Genomic DNA, 17855 nt, shown 5'->3' on the forward strand with positions numbered 1-17855 from the left:
GTGTGGGATAACTTACTCCGTTCTACTCCTTCCTTTCTCTTCCTGCCAGTATATTCTTCTTTTACCCTTTAATTTTATTTTTTAAGACATTATCCCTTCATATTCAACTCACACCTGTGCCCTGTCTATATATACGCCTTCTAACTGCACTAATAATGAGAAAGTTCCTATGAGTTAGAAATATCATCTTCCCATGTAGGAATATAAACAGTTTAACCTGATTAAGTCCCTTTTGATTTCCCTTTTCTGTTTACCTTTTTGTGCTTCTCTTGATTCTTGTATTTGAAAGTCAAATTTACTATTCAGCTCTGGTCTTTTCATCAAGAATGCTTGAAAGTCCTCTATCTCATTGAATATCTATTTTTCTCCCTGAAGGATTATACTCAGTTTTGCTGGGTAGGTGATTCTTGGTTGTAATCCTAGCTCCTTTGCCCTCTAGAATACCATATTCCAAGTCCTCCAATCCTTTAATGTAGAAGCTGCTAAATCTTGTGTTATTGTGGCTCCACAATGCTTGAATTGTTTCTTTCTGGCTACTTGCAATATTTTCTCCTTGACCTGGGAATTTGGCTATAATATTCCTGGCAGTTTTCCTTTTGAGATCTCTTTCAGGAAGTGATCAGTGGATTCTTTCAATTTCTATTTTACCTTCTGTTTCTAGAATATCAGACAGGTTTTCTTGATAATTTCTTAAAAGATGATGTCTAGGCTCTTTTTTTTATTGTAGCTTTTAGATAGTCTAATAAAATTTTAAATTATCTCTCCTGGATCTATTTTCCAGGTCAGTTGTTTTTTTCCAATGAGATATTTCACATTGTCTTCTATTTTTTCATTCTTTTGGTTTTATTTTATTGTTTCTTGATTTCTCATAAAGTCATTAGCTTCCATTTGTTAAATTCTAATTTGTAAAGAATTATTTTCTTCAGTGAGTTTTTGGACCTCCTTTCCCATTTGACTAATTCTGGTTTTTTTTTTTGGTTTGTTTTTGTTTTTGTTATTGTTTTTGCTTTTGTTTTGGTGAGGCAATTGGGTTTAAGTAACTTGCCCAGGGTCACACAGCTATTAAGTGTCAAGTGTCTGAGGCCGGATTTGAACTCAGGTCCTCTTCACTCCAAGGCCGGAGCTTTATCCACTGTGCCGTATAGCTGCCCCCTAATTCTGTTTTTTAAGGCATTATTCTCTTCATTGTTGTTTTTTTTAACCTCTTTTATCATTTGGCCTAGTCTGCTTTTTAAGGTGTTATTTTCTTCAGTATTTTTTCATGTCTCCTTTACCAAGTGGTTGCCTCGTTTTTCATTATTTTCTTGAATCATTCTTATTTCTCTTCCCAATTTTTCCTCTTTCTCTCTTACTTGATTTCCAAAATCCTTTTTGAGCTCTTCCATGGACTGAGACCAATTCATATTTTTTTTGGAGGCTTTGGTTGTAGGAGTTTTGACTTTGTTGTCTTCTTCTGAGTGTGTGTTTTGATCTTCCTTGTCACCATAGTAACTTACTATAGTCAGAGTTTTTTCTGTTGTTTGCTCATATTTCTAGCCTCTTACTTGACTTTTAACTATTTGTTAACGTAGGGCTCGGCTTCCAGGGTAGAGGGTGCACTGTCCCAAGCTTCAGGGGTTTTATGCAGCTGTTTTCAGAGATACTTCTAGGGACCTGTAAGCTTTCAGTTCTGCCAAGTAGTATGATCTAAGGAGAGATGTTTACTGCTCTCCTCGCCAGTGCTCTGGTCTGTGAGTGACCACAGGTCATTTTTTCTGCCCTGGAACTGTGAGGAGGGTCCCTGCTTCACTGTGGCCTACAAGCTCTGCTCTGCTAGTGTTCTTCCTTGCCCTGGGACTGCCACCCAGTACCATGACCCAGATCTGAGTATGGGTAAAGCAATAGGGTACTGCCTCAGTGAGAGCAAAGCGACCCCTGTAATCTCATTCTGACCCCCTTTATCATCTGTGGGCTGAGAGCTCTGGAAGCAGCTGCTGCCACTACTGACTCAGTGGCTCCCAAGGCCAGCTCCTGGTTTGCTGAGGCCCAGTCTGTGCTGGTACAGCCTGTGCTGGACTGTGCTTCTCCCTCACCCTGGTGCAGCAGACCTTTCCTGTTGACCTTCTAAATTGTCTTGGGCCGGAATGCTGTTTTACTCCATCTTTTTTGGGTTCTGCTGTTCTAGAATTTGTTTAGAGTATTTTTTAAAGGTATCTGGAGGGGTTTGGGGGAGAGCTCAGGCAAGTCCCTGCCTTTAATCTGCCCTCTTGGCTCTGCCCGTAACCTATCTTTTCTCCATTCATCCATTCAACAGATATTTATTGAGCATATACTGTGACCATGCCAAGCACACTAGGCACTGTAAGGGTGAGGGATGGATACAAAGATGGCATAGCCCTTGCCCTCAAGGAGCTTCTAGTCTTGTCGTGATCTCTGCTATAGGCTGGTGGCTATAGAATAGAAGGGGAGCAAAGTTGATTGTAAAGCTGTAGTAACTGGACTATTAGTGCAAGCACATGGTGCTTATACAAAGAAAACATTTTACTCTTTGACAAACCTTCAGAGACAGGAAAGCTTAAAGTCCAAGTTTTCATCAAAGGACAATCAGAAATGAAGAGAATGGGCTGCAGTAGAAGACAGTGGGGAGAAAACAAAACAAAACCTAACAACTGTTGTTCGACTCATATTTGACAAGAACTGTCAGAAACACGTCAATTATGTCAAATGAAAGAACATACTTGGATGTGATATTGTAAAATGAGTGCTTTGTTGTTGTTTTTCCAAAGCTTAGTGGAATTTGAAAGACAATGTGGTATAGTAGAAAGAGCTGCCTCAAAGCCAGGAAGATTTGAGTTTAAACCTCACCTTGGACATATTCTGGTTTTGTGACCTTGGGCAAGTCACCCAACTTTTCAGTGCTCTAGGCAGCTCTAAGACTATGTATGAGTTGAAGAGAAGGTGCTGATCTACGTGTGCAGAGGGTATTTGCTCAATTGAGCAGCTAGTTGGTTCGATGGATAGAGCACAGGGCTTGGAGTCAGGAAGATCTGAATTCAAATCCAGCCTTAGACATTTACTAGCTGTGTGACCCTGGGCAAGTCATTTAACTTCTGTTTGCCTTCATCCACTGGAAAAAGAAATGGAACCACCCCAGTATCTTTGCCAAGAAGACCCCAGTATTGCTGTGATATAGTCCACAGGGTCACAAAGAGTTAGATATGAATGACGGAACAACAAATAACAAATTCCAAATTCAGTTTCCATTCCCTATCTGTGAGCTTATATATCCCATGGGTCTCCAACCAAGTAGTCACTTTGGGAAACCAGCCACCAAGGCAAGTTTCAGGAGTCATGTAAGAAAAATCATTCTTTATTGTATCACCTTGGTGGGACCCAAGAAGTATTACCCAGCCTGATTACCTACATACCTTTTTCTCCAAAATTGACTCTGACTATCTTTTAGCTATTTAAACAAAATTGAAACTGACCCAAGGGGAAAGATTTGCCGTCATCAAGAGTTTTTTAAAAAGACTATCCCTCAGATAAGGTAATTCTCTAATCCTAGATTCAGGAAGACCTAAATTCAATTCCAGCCTCTGAGATTTACTAGATTTGTGATCCTGGACAAGTCAGTTAATTTCTGCCTGCCTCAGCTTTCTCAACTGTAAAATGGGGGTAATAATAGCGCCTACATGAGGATCAAATAAGATTATATTTGTAAAGTTCTTAGTGCTTGTTTCCTAGCACATAATAGGTGCTTAATAAATGCTTGCTAAAAATAAAAATAAAATTTAAAAATTTAAAAAAATAAATTCTTGCTTCCTTCCTTCCAATTGAATCAAAAGCAGTATTTCTGAGACCTGGTTTCTTTATTCCTCCCTTCTCTTCTCCACCCTCCCTCACCCCCACTCCTAAGCGTTTCTGCTGTTTGAATTGAATATGCATGCAGATATCTATCTTTTTAAGTTGGCATAATAACATTCTTTTAAAACCCGAAACACTCTTTTGCTTTAGGAGTGTTTGCTTTTTGTCTTTGTTCACAGGGCAGAACAGCGCTGCATTGGTCCTGTAACAACGGCTACCTAGATGCTATAAAATTGCTACTCAGTTTTGCGGCTTTTCCCAATCAGATGGAAAACAATGAAGAAAGGTAAAATCTTGGTGAAGACCTACCAACCTGCTCAATACACACTCATGCTTCTAGATTAAACCCAAAAAACAAAAGCATAGGCTTCCATGTTGTCAAAGAGAAATTAACGATATTGACATCAACTGAAATGACACTGAGGAGATCTTGAACAAGGGGTGAGAGAATACTGTGGTCAGCTCTGCCTACACTGGCAACTGAGAACCACAGGATTGTTACAGCTTGTCTTGTCTTAGTTTACAAATGAGTTAGCAGAGGTCCAGAATGTCAATCAGTTGTGAGTCAAGAGAGGCCTGCAGGGTGTGGCCCATACAGGGTGTATGATGTACAGATCAGAGGTGGGGGGATTGGGAGTTTTGTTGAGTACAGAAAGAGAGCATGTGGGGCTACTCTGAATCCAGGGAGCAAAACTAAGGTCAGGGTTTGAGATTTTCAGACCAAAATTGAGGAAAAGGTATAATGTAGCATCCAGTTAAATGGGCTAGCAAGCAATAAGAATAGGAAAGCTTAGGCCAAAATGGAGAGAAGCACATATCTTTTCTTCTTGCTTTTCTCTGCCTTACTCTCCAGGAGATAATTTGAGCTTCCTCCCCCAACCCTTCTCCCCATCTACAACTAAAGTTTACCTGGAAATAAAATGCAAAGAATGTGTTTAGTTGCATGGGGAAGACTGGGCAGACCACCCACATACTCTTCCTCCTATGAACCAGTGACTCTGCATCCCACAAGGACTGGTAAAAAAAAAAATAGTCATTCATTAGGGGAGTAGAAAGTCTAGGAGGTCCAATACACAGCAATTACTTGAAACAGCAGATGAAAAATCCACTAATACGCCAGGTTGCCTGTGTAAAAGACACACACCAAAGAATCAATGTATCTCATTTGAATAATTAAGACCACTGCAAAATAGTTTCCTTACAAGATTTCTGTGAGGCAGAAAGCACAAGCAGTAAGTATCCCCATTATACAGATGAGGAAACTGAGGCTTAGAGAAGTTAGAAGGCTTTCCTATGGTCACAACGCTAATAGGTTTTAGAGCCAGCATTAAAACCCAGGTCTCCCAACTCAACACTCTCTCCATTATAGCTTGCTTTCTCTCCTAAAAGAATTTTGACCATAAGTGAAACTCACTTGATCTAGTGATGCCCAGGAATCTCAGACTGAACAAATAAATGAGAAAAAGATAGGACTTTTTCTCTTTGAAGACAATAAAGAAGGGAGAAGGAAAGGGAATGAACCAGGAATAATAAAAATTGCAATGGTAGCAATAGTGACAATTTAACATTTGTAAAAAGACTTAAGATTTATCTACAAAGTTCTCTCTCCCCAACAACTGTACATGATCCCCATTTTGCAGATGAAGAAACTGATACTTGAAAATGTTAAATAACTTAAGGTCACACAATTAGTATCAGAGAAGGGCTGTAGCTGAGGTACCAGCTTGAATTCAGGTGCTTCTTTCCTGTTTTGCAAAATAATTTACAGCTCATTGTTTGCTTTTATAAACTGTCTGAATGTCAGTTATGTTGTTGATGAAAACAAGGACATGGTGAAAAATATCTGATTGTGATTCAGGTCTTAGTTATTGTTGGGGAATTCCTCAGCCCAGAGATCCTAAGATCATCCTTGAGAGTAATTCCTTCCACCTTGGCTTGACTGGAGGTCAATAAATCAAGAGGCAAGATTAGGAGATAAAAAGTTTAATTAGCATCAGTTGATGAACAGTGCCAGGTGGCTACAACTTTGTAGAACAGAGGGAAATAAAAACATATGTAGGATTTTATACAGTCTTAGAACAGATGGCAAAAGGAGCCTATCAAATAAGGCTATCGGGGAACCTTCCTTTTTAAGAAGGTGCATAACAGGGACAAGATGTCAGATGATGTGGGTGAGGAATGGAGAATGTCTTAACTTTGGAGGAACCTTTGTGTTGACCAAGATCTGGTCTGTTCCAGGGAGGTTGTTTCCCTGTAGCGAATCTCAGACCATTAAAATATCTAGGTGGGACCCAAGGTCTAGGTCTAAGGTACTAGAGGCCTCCTTTTGAGATGTGTGTTAAAATTGTATCTTGTCCTGGTTCCTCTGACCAACACACACACACACACACACACACACACTTCTAGTCAGTATAGTAAGTTTATAAGTAACCAGTATAAAGGGGTAATAGCATGAAATAAGATTGCAAAGGGGAACCTGGAAGTCACGTACAAACCATCCCAAAGATCAAAGAAGCATAATTTACATATTGTATTATATATTAACCAGTATTCACATTCTGATAATTTGTGCTGAATCAGGGGAAGCCATCTAAGTGCTGCTGTCAGAGCCTTTTTGTTCTATGATTTGTAAATGCCAGACAAATTCCAGACCTCTGTAGTAAAGACCAGCAGATCGCCCAAAAGGAGCTGGTAATTTTGAGATGATGTGGATGTGTTAACTTTGAAATTTTACCAACAACTTTGAGATGATTTGAAAATATTAGTGAACTAACCCCAAGATGACACAGATAAGTTAGTGTGTTCAAAAAAAAACTATAAAAAGAAGACCTCAAACTACTGCCTCTTTCCCCAACATTCTTCCATCCCCATGGGGTCCATGCTATCTAATGCTCCCCACTTCAATCCATGGTTGTGAAAGTAATATTCTCTACTCCCCTGCCATACTCTTCCTCATGCTTCCTGCCTTCCTTCACCATTCCATCCCCTGTCCCCACACCACCTGCCTGTGAAGTAGCTCATGCACAAATTTAGAGAAACCACCCCAAATGTTCACATGGACTATTTGTGCCCGAACTGTAGTAGAGCATTCTGAGCTTGTGTTGGTCTGATCAGTCACAGTTGGACACATTCTAACTTGACTCTAACATAGTGATGTCATTTTGGTCCTCTTCAAGAACAAAGAACCAATGAAGGGGGCCAACCAGCCACCACTTGTTTCTATATTTCTGTGCTGTTTGCTCTCATACACTCTGTGGTTATATAATCACACTCTGTGTGATCACAGCCCTATTTCCTTCTGCCATCATGGTTTTTCCCAGTGAGTACCCAAAGAACTGGGCATGTCTTTACCCATTTCATAATTTCATAAATCATCAATTCAAGATGGAATCAGACCAGGAATCTGTCTTTATGCAACACTATGTGTTACATTGGCCTCTAAGGCTACAATTTCTGGGGAGATATTTCCCCAAACTCACAGGACACAGGTTTTATACATTTCTTCCACACTACCATACATGGGCAGCTAGGTGGCACAGTGGATAGAGTACTGGGCCTGAAGTCAGAAAGATTCATCTTTCTGAGCTCAAATCTGGTCTCAGATACTTACTCGATTTGTGACCCTGGACTTAACCCTGTTTGCCTCAGTTTCCTCATCTGTAAAATGAGCTGGAGAAAGAAAATGGCAAACCACTCCAGTATCTTTGCCAAGAAAACTCCAAATAAAGTCATGAAGAGTCAGACACAGCTGAAACAACTGAAATCAGTCATGGAATCTTAGAGCTGGAAATGATGATTTGATTTCACAGATAAGGAAACTGACCCACAGAGGAATAGGGACTTTTCCAAGGGGAGTTCTGACCAAGAGACCACATGAATCAAGGCAATTTACCAACCTATCCCACTCCCCCTGTCCCCAGCATAGGCAACATGCCTCAATTGCAGGGAAAGTTCCCAAGAAAAAGAAGAAAAAAAATCCTCTTGCTTACCCTTGCCAACCTATAGTTATAAAATTCAAATGGCAGCATCCCAGGTCCATTTAATGTTCCATCGGGTACATCCCAAGATGTGTGGCTTTCAGTGCTCTGGCTTTGCTTTTTATTCTTCCTGACATTTCAGCTTAGGCTCTCTTATCATCTCATCTACCAATCCCTATGTGGCAAGTCCAATTGTGTCCCCTCTTCCTGTCTTTATCTGTTTTGCATCCTTCCTAGTTACCATCAAGGAGGTCTTAATTTTACCTTCTCATGCATTGACACTAACCATTTCACTTGATGGACTATGTAGGCATCATTTTTTGTCTACTGCTGCTGGCTTTCAGTCAATAAATGCCTGACAGCCACACTCTGATACCAGTGGTAATATTCACTGTGCTTGAATGTTGCTGAGTTGAATTTGGAATGAAGACAGTCTCCATGACAATAATCATAGTGTGGTCAACTGCTGAATGCACTTCAATCTTTTCTTCTCTATTGGGCTTCTTTGTTCTGTAGTAGCAGAATGAACCTTGAACTTCTGATCTATGTGGTTCTGTTTTCCATAGAACGAGATGACAGGTATTCTGAAGATAGAGACAAAATTTGACCAAGTTAAGCCCTATAACCAGAAGTTATATAAACCAGGTTATGATAACCATACCTATACACTGAACAAGGCATTCCGAACTTTAAAGCCTAAAATTGTACTATGATTTTTGGAACACCTGGTATGTGAAAGGCTATGGAAAATAAATTTGCACTATTTGTTTTTTAGTCATGTCTGACTCTTTGTGACCCCATTTGGAGTTTTCTTGGCAAAGATACTGAAGTGTTTGCCATTTTCTTCTCCAGTTCACTTTGCAGATAAGGAGACTGAGGCAAACAAGGTTAAATGACCTGCCCAGGGTCCCACAACTAATAAGTGTCTGAGGCTAGATTTGAACTCAGGAAGATGAATCTTCCAGACTCCAGGCCTAGTGAACTATCCACTGTACCACCTAGCTGCCCCAAATTTACATTATATATATTATAATTATTTAAAAGTTGATCTAGTTCCTTATTTCAGTATTTTTTTTTGGTTTGGTCCAAATCTGTGATTTATTGATGTGAAAAACTCCTTGAGATGGAAATTCCCTCTAACTTTGAATGTCAGCAATTTACAGCCTTAGAGAATTGCCTGGATGACTAAAAAGTTAAATAATTTATCCAAGGGAGATGCAATTAGTATGTTTCAGAGACAGGACTATAACTCAAGTCTTTCTGGCTTCAGGACTCATCTTTTATCTACTACATATGATAATAGGATCATAGAATTTAGAGCTAGAAGGAATACTAGAAGCCATTGAATCAAGTCCCCCAATTCTACAAATAAGGAAACAGGCTAGAAGAAGGTAAATGACTTGCTCAAGGTCACATAGCTGGTAAGTGTCTGAAGCAGGATTTGAACTCAGGTCTTCCTCACTCTTCTATCCATTGAGCCACTTGGCTGCTTCTATACCATCATGTGGACTTTTATTTCCATGCTTATTTCAAAATGTAATTTGTTTCTCACATGAAACTAGTAGTAAGCAACCCTAAGAAACAAATAGAAAATAGTAGCAGCAGCAGCAGCAGCAGCAATAATAGTAGTAGCAGTAGCAGTAGTAGTAACAGCAGCAGCAATAATAGTTGCAATAGTAGTAGTAATAGCAGCAGCAGCAGCAGGAGTAGGAGTAGCAGCAGTAACAGTAACAATTGATATTCAGACAATGCTTTAAGGTTGGTCAAGCACTTTACATATTTTACATCTCATGTGATCTTCCCAACTCTGAGATATTTTACAAATGAAGAAACTGAGGCTGGGAGATGTTAAGTGACTTGCACAGGATAACATAACTAATAAATGTCTTAGGCAGGACTTGAACTCAAGTCTGACTCTCTCTCTCTCTCTCTCTCTCTCTCTCTCTCTCTCAAGGTATCTTTTGCAGTCCCTTAGTTATGGTATCAGATAAGATCATATATGTAAGGTGCTTAGCAAACCTTAAAGTACTATAGAAATGCTAGTACTGATGAGGAGGAGGTTGAAGAAATGCATCATAGAAAATTTTTTTTCTCCCCCCGGGGATTTATGTCTTGGATTTGAAAAATGCAGCCTGAGATAAATAACGCCTTATCCCAAAGGAACCCAGGATTCAAGGGGCTAACTAGAGCCTAAAGAATTGACACCTTATTCTCTTTCATACCCATAAGGAACGGTTAAATAGGAGGAGTAACTTTCCCAGGAGAAATAAGTAGGGATTTGGGCAAGGTCAGACAGGGTTAACTGAAGATTATCTCTACATCTACGTAAAAATAGCTATCTCAGATTTTCATACCTTTTGATGTTTGATATTAATTTCTACATTAATTCCTTAGCAAATAAAATTTTAACCCTTAAGTTGGCTCAGTCTAATTAAAGGAAGATGGGTTTTATCTATTCCTATGTCAATAAAACATAGGAACATCTAGGCAAAAAATGAAATATCCCAGAAGCCAAGCAAGAATTGCTGGCAGAGAAAACACAGACTGTCATCCTGTTACTGAATGAGGCACGCTTTACACAGGGTGTCCTGGAGATCAGCTCTGGGATATTTGGGGTCATTTCTTGACATGGAAAGTTATAGGTGGGGTCCATACACAGCAATAAGAAAGGGACTCATTAAACCAAGCAAACCACCTACTTGAAAACACTTTTGTCTGACATTCGATGCTCTCCACAGTCTAGCTCTTTGACAGAGTGCTGCCACAGATACCAAGGGAAGAGAGGGAGAAAGTATCCAGGAGTCACAGTGTGGAAGAGCACACTCTTGCCCTCCATCATTGCCATGAGTTATGTGGCCTGAGCAAGTCTTATGGAAAAAATGGAGTTGATTCTATAGCAACCTTAAGGTCAAAATTTTCTTGCAGGGAAGCCTAAACCCTTAGGGTAGTACAGTAAGTCTAGAAGACTGATTAGGTCCCTGTGAGAGGGTGGGACACACTAGAGAGGGACCATCTTTCTACTTCAGGTTCTTTTCCCTTCTGTGGAGATCACCGGGTAGTGATTTAAGTCTAAAGGACTGGATAGACTTCCATTAAAGTCTGATTTTTTTTTTTTGAAAAGTTTCTACAATTGAATCTGGTCCATGTAGTCCCAGAGCTTGGGGTTCTGAGCTATAGGTTACATTAGAAATCCTAGAATCAAAAAAAAGAAAGGAAGAAAGAAAGAAAGAAAGAAAGAAAGAAAGAAAGAAAGAAAGAAAGAAAAAGAAAGGAAGAAAGAAAAAGAAAAGAAAGAAATCCTAGAATCATTTTTCTGGTGTTCTTTGCCAACTCTAAGTGGCCATTTCTGCCTTCTTCCATCCTTCCCTCCCATCCTTCCCCCAAACAAATCTTGAGAAATGAAATGCATGGAAACAGCCTGAGTTAGCAGGCTACACCACTCATTGGCCTACCTTTCCTCAAACATGAATGTAATTGTGCACTCTGACTCCAGTCTAATAAGAAGAAAGGCTCAAACCAGGAGCTGAGAATCTGGGAATTCGTAGGGTGTCATATAGATTTTTGCAATTTGAGTGTAGGGGCTAGGCAGAGAGTTCCATTGACAGCTAGATCCCTATTATTGGAGATAATGAATCTCCCGAAGTGGTGTCATTATTCAGATTTGAATTGCATATTTCCAATGGGCTGGAACCAATGATCACATTTTATATAATTATAACTTGGAAAAGTGTGAATTTGAATGCATTCAGGTACTTCAGGGGATTCATTATTATCACTAATCTAGACTTATTAACCAAAATGCAACTTGGATTACTTTGTTCTTACGATTGAATATCATTTTCTTGTTTTAGGTACACACCTCTTGATTATGCTTTGCTTGGGGAGCACCATGAAGTAATTCAATTCATGTTGGAACACGGAGCTCTGTCAATAGCAGCTATTCAAGACATTGCTGCTTTCAAAATCCAGGCTGTCTACAAAGGGTACAAGGTCAGGAAGGCATTTCAGGACCGAAAAAATCTCCTAATGAAGCACGAACAGCTGAGAAAGGATGCTGCTGCCAAGTAAGTCTGATCCTTGGAGTGTACCCAAGAGCCCTTTCCATTTGGAGGGGGCTGCAATCTAAGAGGGCCCCCTCCCTAGTACTCAGTAAAAACAAAGGCGACACGGGAGCTGCCAAGGGAGAGAGTCTCAGGAGAATAAGAAACTAACCTTTCTTTTCTCTCTTCTTCTTCCCAAAAGGGGAGAGAGAAACTAGGCAGGGAAATGCTGGAATGAACAAAAGGCTGAACCACAGAAAACTAGACTATCGTGGACAGGGAAGACTTGGGAGAACTGGGAAAGTAACCTGTAAGGCTTTTCCAGGTCCCACCAACCTCCACGGCCCCAGGCAAAATTATAAAGTTGGCAAAGTAGGATCAATGCCCTGCTATCTCCCTCTTCCTTGTCATAGAATTACAGAATCTTAGCGTTAGAAGGGACGCCAGAAGTCATATAATACAATCCATACCTGAACAAGAACACCCTCTAAAACGGCCATAATCATCTATCATCCAGGCTTCACTTGAATACATATAACAATGAGGAACTCACCACCTAATAAGTCAGCCCGTTCTACTTTTGTCAATTGTATTGAGAAATTTTTCTTTACATCTAGCCTATATCTGCCTCTCCAACACTTCCACCTTTTGTTTTTAGTTTTGCCTCTATAGCACCAAGTAAAACAAATCTAAACCCCATTCCACATACACCTTCAACTCTTTGAATTCAGCTATCACTCCCCCTCTTGAAATCTTTTCTTCTCCAGGTGAAACATCCTAGGTTCTTTCAAAACCCAAATGTAGCATGGTTATCCTTCTCTGGACACCTCATATATTGTCAATGTCCTTTTCAAAATATGATGCCCAGAACTGAATGTTCTAGATATCTATGGTCTGACCATTTTCTGCAGTTTTTTCAAAGATCTCCAACAGTTGAATTCTCTCATTCTGGGCACTTTATTTTTATTAAGAAGTCTATTTTTGCACTGGTTTTCTTGGTTGCCATGTTATGTAGTTGACTCATATTGAGCTTACTGTCCACTAAAACTCCCAGGTCCTATGTGTGTGTGTGTGTGTGTGTGTGTGTGTGTGTGTGTGTGTGTGTGTAAAACCATATATATGTATGTATATATATACATATATACACCTATATGTGTATATATACATATATATGTATGCACACATACGTATACCTATATATATACACATACACAAACTATTTTCTCACTGTGTTTCTCATCTTGCACTTTGGCAGTTTATTTTTTTTAACCATATATAGGATTTTACATTTGTTCCTATTAAGTCATATCTTAATAGATTCAGCACACTGGAATCATGGACATATATTACACAACACATACGCTTTGACATATGTTATCTCATTTGAAGCTCACAATCCTATGAGTTAAATGTGGTAAGGTTTATTACTGCTGTTTTAGAGATGAAAAAACTGAGGCACAGGCTGGTTAGGGAATGTGTCAAAGATCCCACAGCCAGGGCTCCAACATGAATCTGGTAATCCCAATCCAGGGCTCTCTCCACTCTGGCGCTGTGCCTCAAGGGGATCTAGGCACCACCCCCACCCCACCCCTATTCCCCACCCAGGCTTAGTAAGGACAGAATCATCAGTAACACCCAGAGGTCGGGTTGGCACAATGAATATCCAAAACCAGGAATGGAGAACTTGGAGACGGTTGAAGGATGAAGAGGTTTAGAATGTTAAAATACTTAACCAAGTTTAGTGTTTTATAGGTTTTTTTCTCCTTTGTGCTTATTAAAGGAATTATATATTAGTTATAAAACTGATTAGAAATCTCTACTTACATTTCTGTATTTATCAGATGCAAGGCATATTATGAAATCTAAAAGTATTTTTCAAAGGTCATTGTTCTTGTACTAACATCAGCATCTTAAATTGCTAAAACTGAAAATAACTTGACATCCTTTTGTCTCAGTAAATTTCTTTGCATCCTTTGTTCAGCCAGGCTGCTGGATGATGCAATGGATGGGGTGCTAGGCCAAGAGTACAGAAGACCTGAGTTCAAATCCATCTCAGACTCTTAGTAGCTATGTGACCATGGGCCAGTCATTTAACCTCTGTCTGCCTCGGTCTCCTCAACTGTATAATACCAGATAAGAACAGCATCTACCTCCCAGGGTTGTGAGGATCTAATAAGATAATATTTACAAACACAAAGCCTAGCACATAGTAGGCACTTAAGAAATGCTTATTTCCTTCCTTCTTTGAGTTATTCTGGCCATGAACATTCAATTCAACAGGGACAATTATTAAGTACTTACTATGTGTCAGACACAGCGTGAGGCTCTGGAAGACAAAGACAAAAAATAAGAGTAGCCTTTTCCCTCGAGGAGCTTACATTAGAGGAGAGAGAAAGGACATGTCCACAGATAAGTGAATGCTTTATATTTGCTAGCTTTATTTAGATCTTGTCATTTTTTTGTGTTTGTAAATCTCAGCTAATAATTAGGGGGGAATCAGGAAGGCTTCATATAAGATGAGCACTCAAAGTAAACCTTGAAAATCTTGGGATTAGAAGAGGTGGAAGTGATGTTAAAAAGAGATGAATTGCTTTTCTGGGGCGAGGGGAGTTACTTTAACATTCTGAATCTCTAGAATTACCTATTACTCAATGTCTTTCTTATTCTCTCCACCAATCTGTACCCATCCATCTTTTAAACTTCGCTGAAAGCTTTCCCTGACCACTCTGATCTCACGCTCCACTGAGCTCCTATCGCCAGGAGTGTACTGGAGGGAGACGGCTTGATCTCCAGAGCTGATGGTTAAATTTTCACTGTGAGCATTTACATCTCAGAACTACACAAGCACTACAAATCCGGGCTTGGTTTGTTGCTTTGTTGATTGTCTAAGCTTTAGAAAGGGATGGGGAAATGTTAATAATGCAGATTAAATTTTTAAATGGACATTTGTTTTCAGAGAGCCAGTTGTTAAACATTTGCCAGTCCACTCCTGCATATATCACAGTTTGTTCTACTCATTCATTTAGTATATACTTTCTTGAGTTTCTAACATAGTCCCTTGTACATAATTGGTGTTTGATAAATGACTGTTGATGAGGAATATTTTTCCTTTTCAGACATATATGCCATCACCTAACATACATTGGAAATACCTTTAGGGCAGAGATTATGTCTTAGACTGCTTTGTGTCCTCCATAACACCTAGGCTGCCCCGACCCATTGTCTATGCGCCACATAGCTCAGACTTACCTATAGCTGCCCAACCTGAGACCTGCCTGCCTCTCCAGACTTTGAGGTGTTGGGGCACAGTAATTTAAATATCAAAAAAGTAAAAGTTAGAATTGATTAAGCTCTTAACTAGAACCAACTTTTATGAAACATTTTTCTTTGATGTCTGTCACCTTCATTTTCTTTAAAAAATTGTAGAAATGTTTAAAGCTAGAAAGGACCTTTGTTATTGTTCAATAATGTCTGACTCTTCATGACCCTATATGAGGTTTTCTTATCAAAGATATTGGAGTGGTTTGCCATTTCCTTCTCCAGTGGACTAAAGCAATCAGAAGGTAAGTGACTTGCCTAGAATCACAGCCAGTAAGTGTCTGAGGTCAAATTTGAATTAAGGTCTTCTCCAGGCCCAGTGCCTTATGTACTGAGCCATCTACCTAATTCTGAGGACCTTAGACATCCTCTATTCCAACCTCCTCATTTTACAGATGAGGAAATGAAGCCTGGAGAAGTTAAATAAATTAGCTCAGGAAAAATCTAGGAATGCATTTCAAATCTGTCTTCCTTCTCTGCTAGCTTCTTTGTTCTATAAAAGCAGAATCAATATAGGTAGAAACTGGGAGTGGGAAGATTTAAACCAATGCCCTCTTACTTCCAATCCAACATTCTTTCTTTCCATGCCACCTCCCTATCTGTTAGTGCCTTCTCCCATAGCTTTGTAGTATACTCCCTCCCATAAAGAAGAAAAGGGATCTGATTCAATTAAATTCAACAAGTGTTTATTAGTGACTAGTGTTTTGGGGACACAGAGACCAAAATCAAAACAGTCCCTGCCCTCTAGCAGCTAACGTGCTCCTGGGGAAAATAATATCTACATAGAAAAATAAATACAATAAGAGATACCAAGAGATAACTGCAAAATAATTTTGGGCTCAAGGGGAGCAGTAACAGCTGTGAGGATCAGGGAAGATCTTTTGTGTAACGATGGCACATGAGCTGATCCTTAAATGAAAGTAGGAAATAGGCTTAAATGGAGTTGAGATGAGAAAGCATTCTAGGCATGGGGTACAACCTCTGCAAAAGCACAGAGGCAGAATGTTGCATATAGATGTAGAAACAAGGAGGACATTTTGATGGAAATGTAGAGAAAGTACAGGAAGGTGGAGGAAGTAAAATCAGTCTAGAAAGATGGTTTGGAGTCAGATTGTAGAGGGTTTTAAATGTAAAGCAGAAGAGTTTGTTTTTCCCGGTGGTAATAGGGATCCAGATCTTGACATGGTCTGCCCTGTCCTTGGGGAATATCAATTTACCAACTGGATTGAGCATGTATTGGAGGAGAGAGATTGGAGGCAGGAGGGAGCCCAGTACAGAAGTCCTGATGAGAAGGGATGCCAGTGTGAACTAGGATGGTGCTCATGTGAGTGGAGAAAAGGCAAGGGATGCAAGAAATATGGAGGTAAAATTGACAAGACTGGCTTCTCATTGGTTACATAGGGAATGAAGGAGAGGGAAGAGTAAAGGACGACTCTGAGATTGCAAACTTTGGAGACTAGAAAAATGATTCCTTCCTCAAAAGACTTCGGGAATTTGGGAAGCAGGATGGCATTGGGGTGGAGGGGTGGAGTAAAGATAATATTTCATTTTGAACAGATCAAGTTTGAGATGCCTGTAGAATGTCTGGGGGCAGATTTCAGGACGTAGTTGGAGATGTAGCAATAGAGCTCAGGAGAGAAATTAGGGCTAGATTTGTAGATTTTGAAGTCATTAGCATAGAAATTTTAACTAAAACTATGGGAATTCATGTCATCACTAAGGGAGTACAGAGAGAGAAGAGAGGTAGGACAGAGCCCTGGGGGATACACACAAGGAGGAGCTGTAACATAATGATGATCCAGAAAAGAAGAATTGATAAGGTGCTTATTCTATAATGGAAAATACTATATTATTCTTCCAAAAATATTTGCATTTTAAAAGAGTATCTCGAGGAGAAGTCTCCCCCAAAATAATCCTTTAATAGTGGAAGTATAGGCACTCTGACATTTGATAGTAAAGGTATTTGGACCACTGGAGCCCTTCTGATGCTTCTCAAGTCACATATAGACAAGTACCTACTACCCCAAGTATTCATGACTCTGACCCTGTTCCTGACAATCTATCTCACAAGCCCTCTCAATTTAGGCTTATAGGTTTTTCCAAGGCAAAAAAAAAAAATGGAATTCAGTCCCTGCCCTTACCTCCAAACAGCCATTTATTAAATACCTGCTATCTGCTAGGCATTGTGCCAAATGCTGGGGATAATAAGGAAAAAAGAAGAGATCCTGCCCTCATGGAACTTATATTCTATTTGTGGGGAAGGAATGGATACAATACATATCATAAAGTTATGTACATATGTATATATGTACGTATGTATAGATACATACACATATACACATAGTAAGTACAGGGGGGGCAGTACCAGCTGGAGAAATCAAGAAAGGCATGCCCATGTAGGATATGGCCCTTGAAATGAGCTTTGAAGGAAGCTATGGATTCCAAGAAGCCATGGTGACACAGGCGTACATTTCAGGCAAAGATGATAGACTAAACAAAGGTACAAAGATGGGAGAAGGAATGTTGTATATGGGCAGCAGAATGTAGGTCATTTTGGCTGGAGTATAGAATGTGTGAAGGGAAGTAATGCATAATAAGTCTGGAAAAGTCTGCTGGAACCAGATTATGAAAGAAAGGAGTCTTTTTCATCCTGGAGGCAATAGAGAGCTTTTTCATT

General features: G+C 39.7%; 1 protein-coding gene across 2 annotated transcripts in view; it reads left to right on the forward strand.

Annotated features, from left to right (window-relative positions):
* The window catches only part of LOC114025752 (inversin-like), a 223771-nt gene that overhangs the window by 172665 nt on the left and 33251 nt on the right, over positions 1 to 17855 (forward strand). For both annotated transcript variants that reach the window (XM_027839242.1, XM_027839243.1), the window contains exons 11-12: positions 4023 to 4129; positions 11672 to 11884. In XM_027839242.1, coding sequence (XP_027695043.1) covers positions 4023 to 4129; positions 11672 to 11884 — 320 coding nt within the window. The remainder of the gene's footprint in view (positions 1 to 4022; positions 4130 to 11671; positions 11885 to 17855) is intronic.

This window comes from Vombatus ursinus, unplaced genomic scaffold, assembly GCF_900497805.2.
Source record: "Vombatus ursinus unplaced genomic scaffold, bare-nosed wombat genome assembly UNPS02014832.1, whole genome shotgun sequence".
In the NCBI taxonomy this organism is placed as follows: domain Eukaryota; kingdom Metazoa; phylum Chordata; class Mammalia; order Diprotodontia; family Vombatidae; genus Vombatus; species Vombatus ursinus.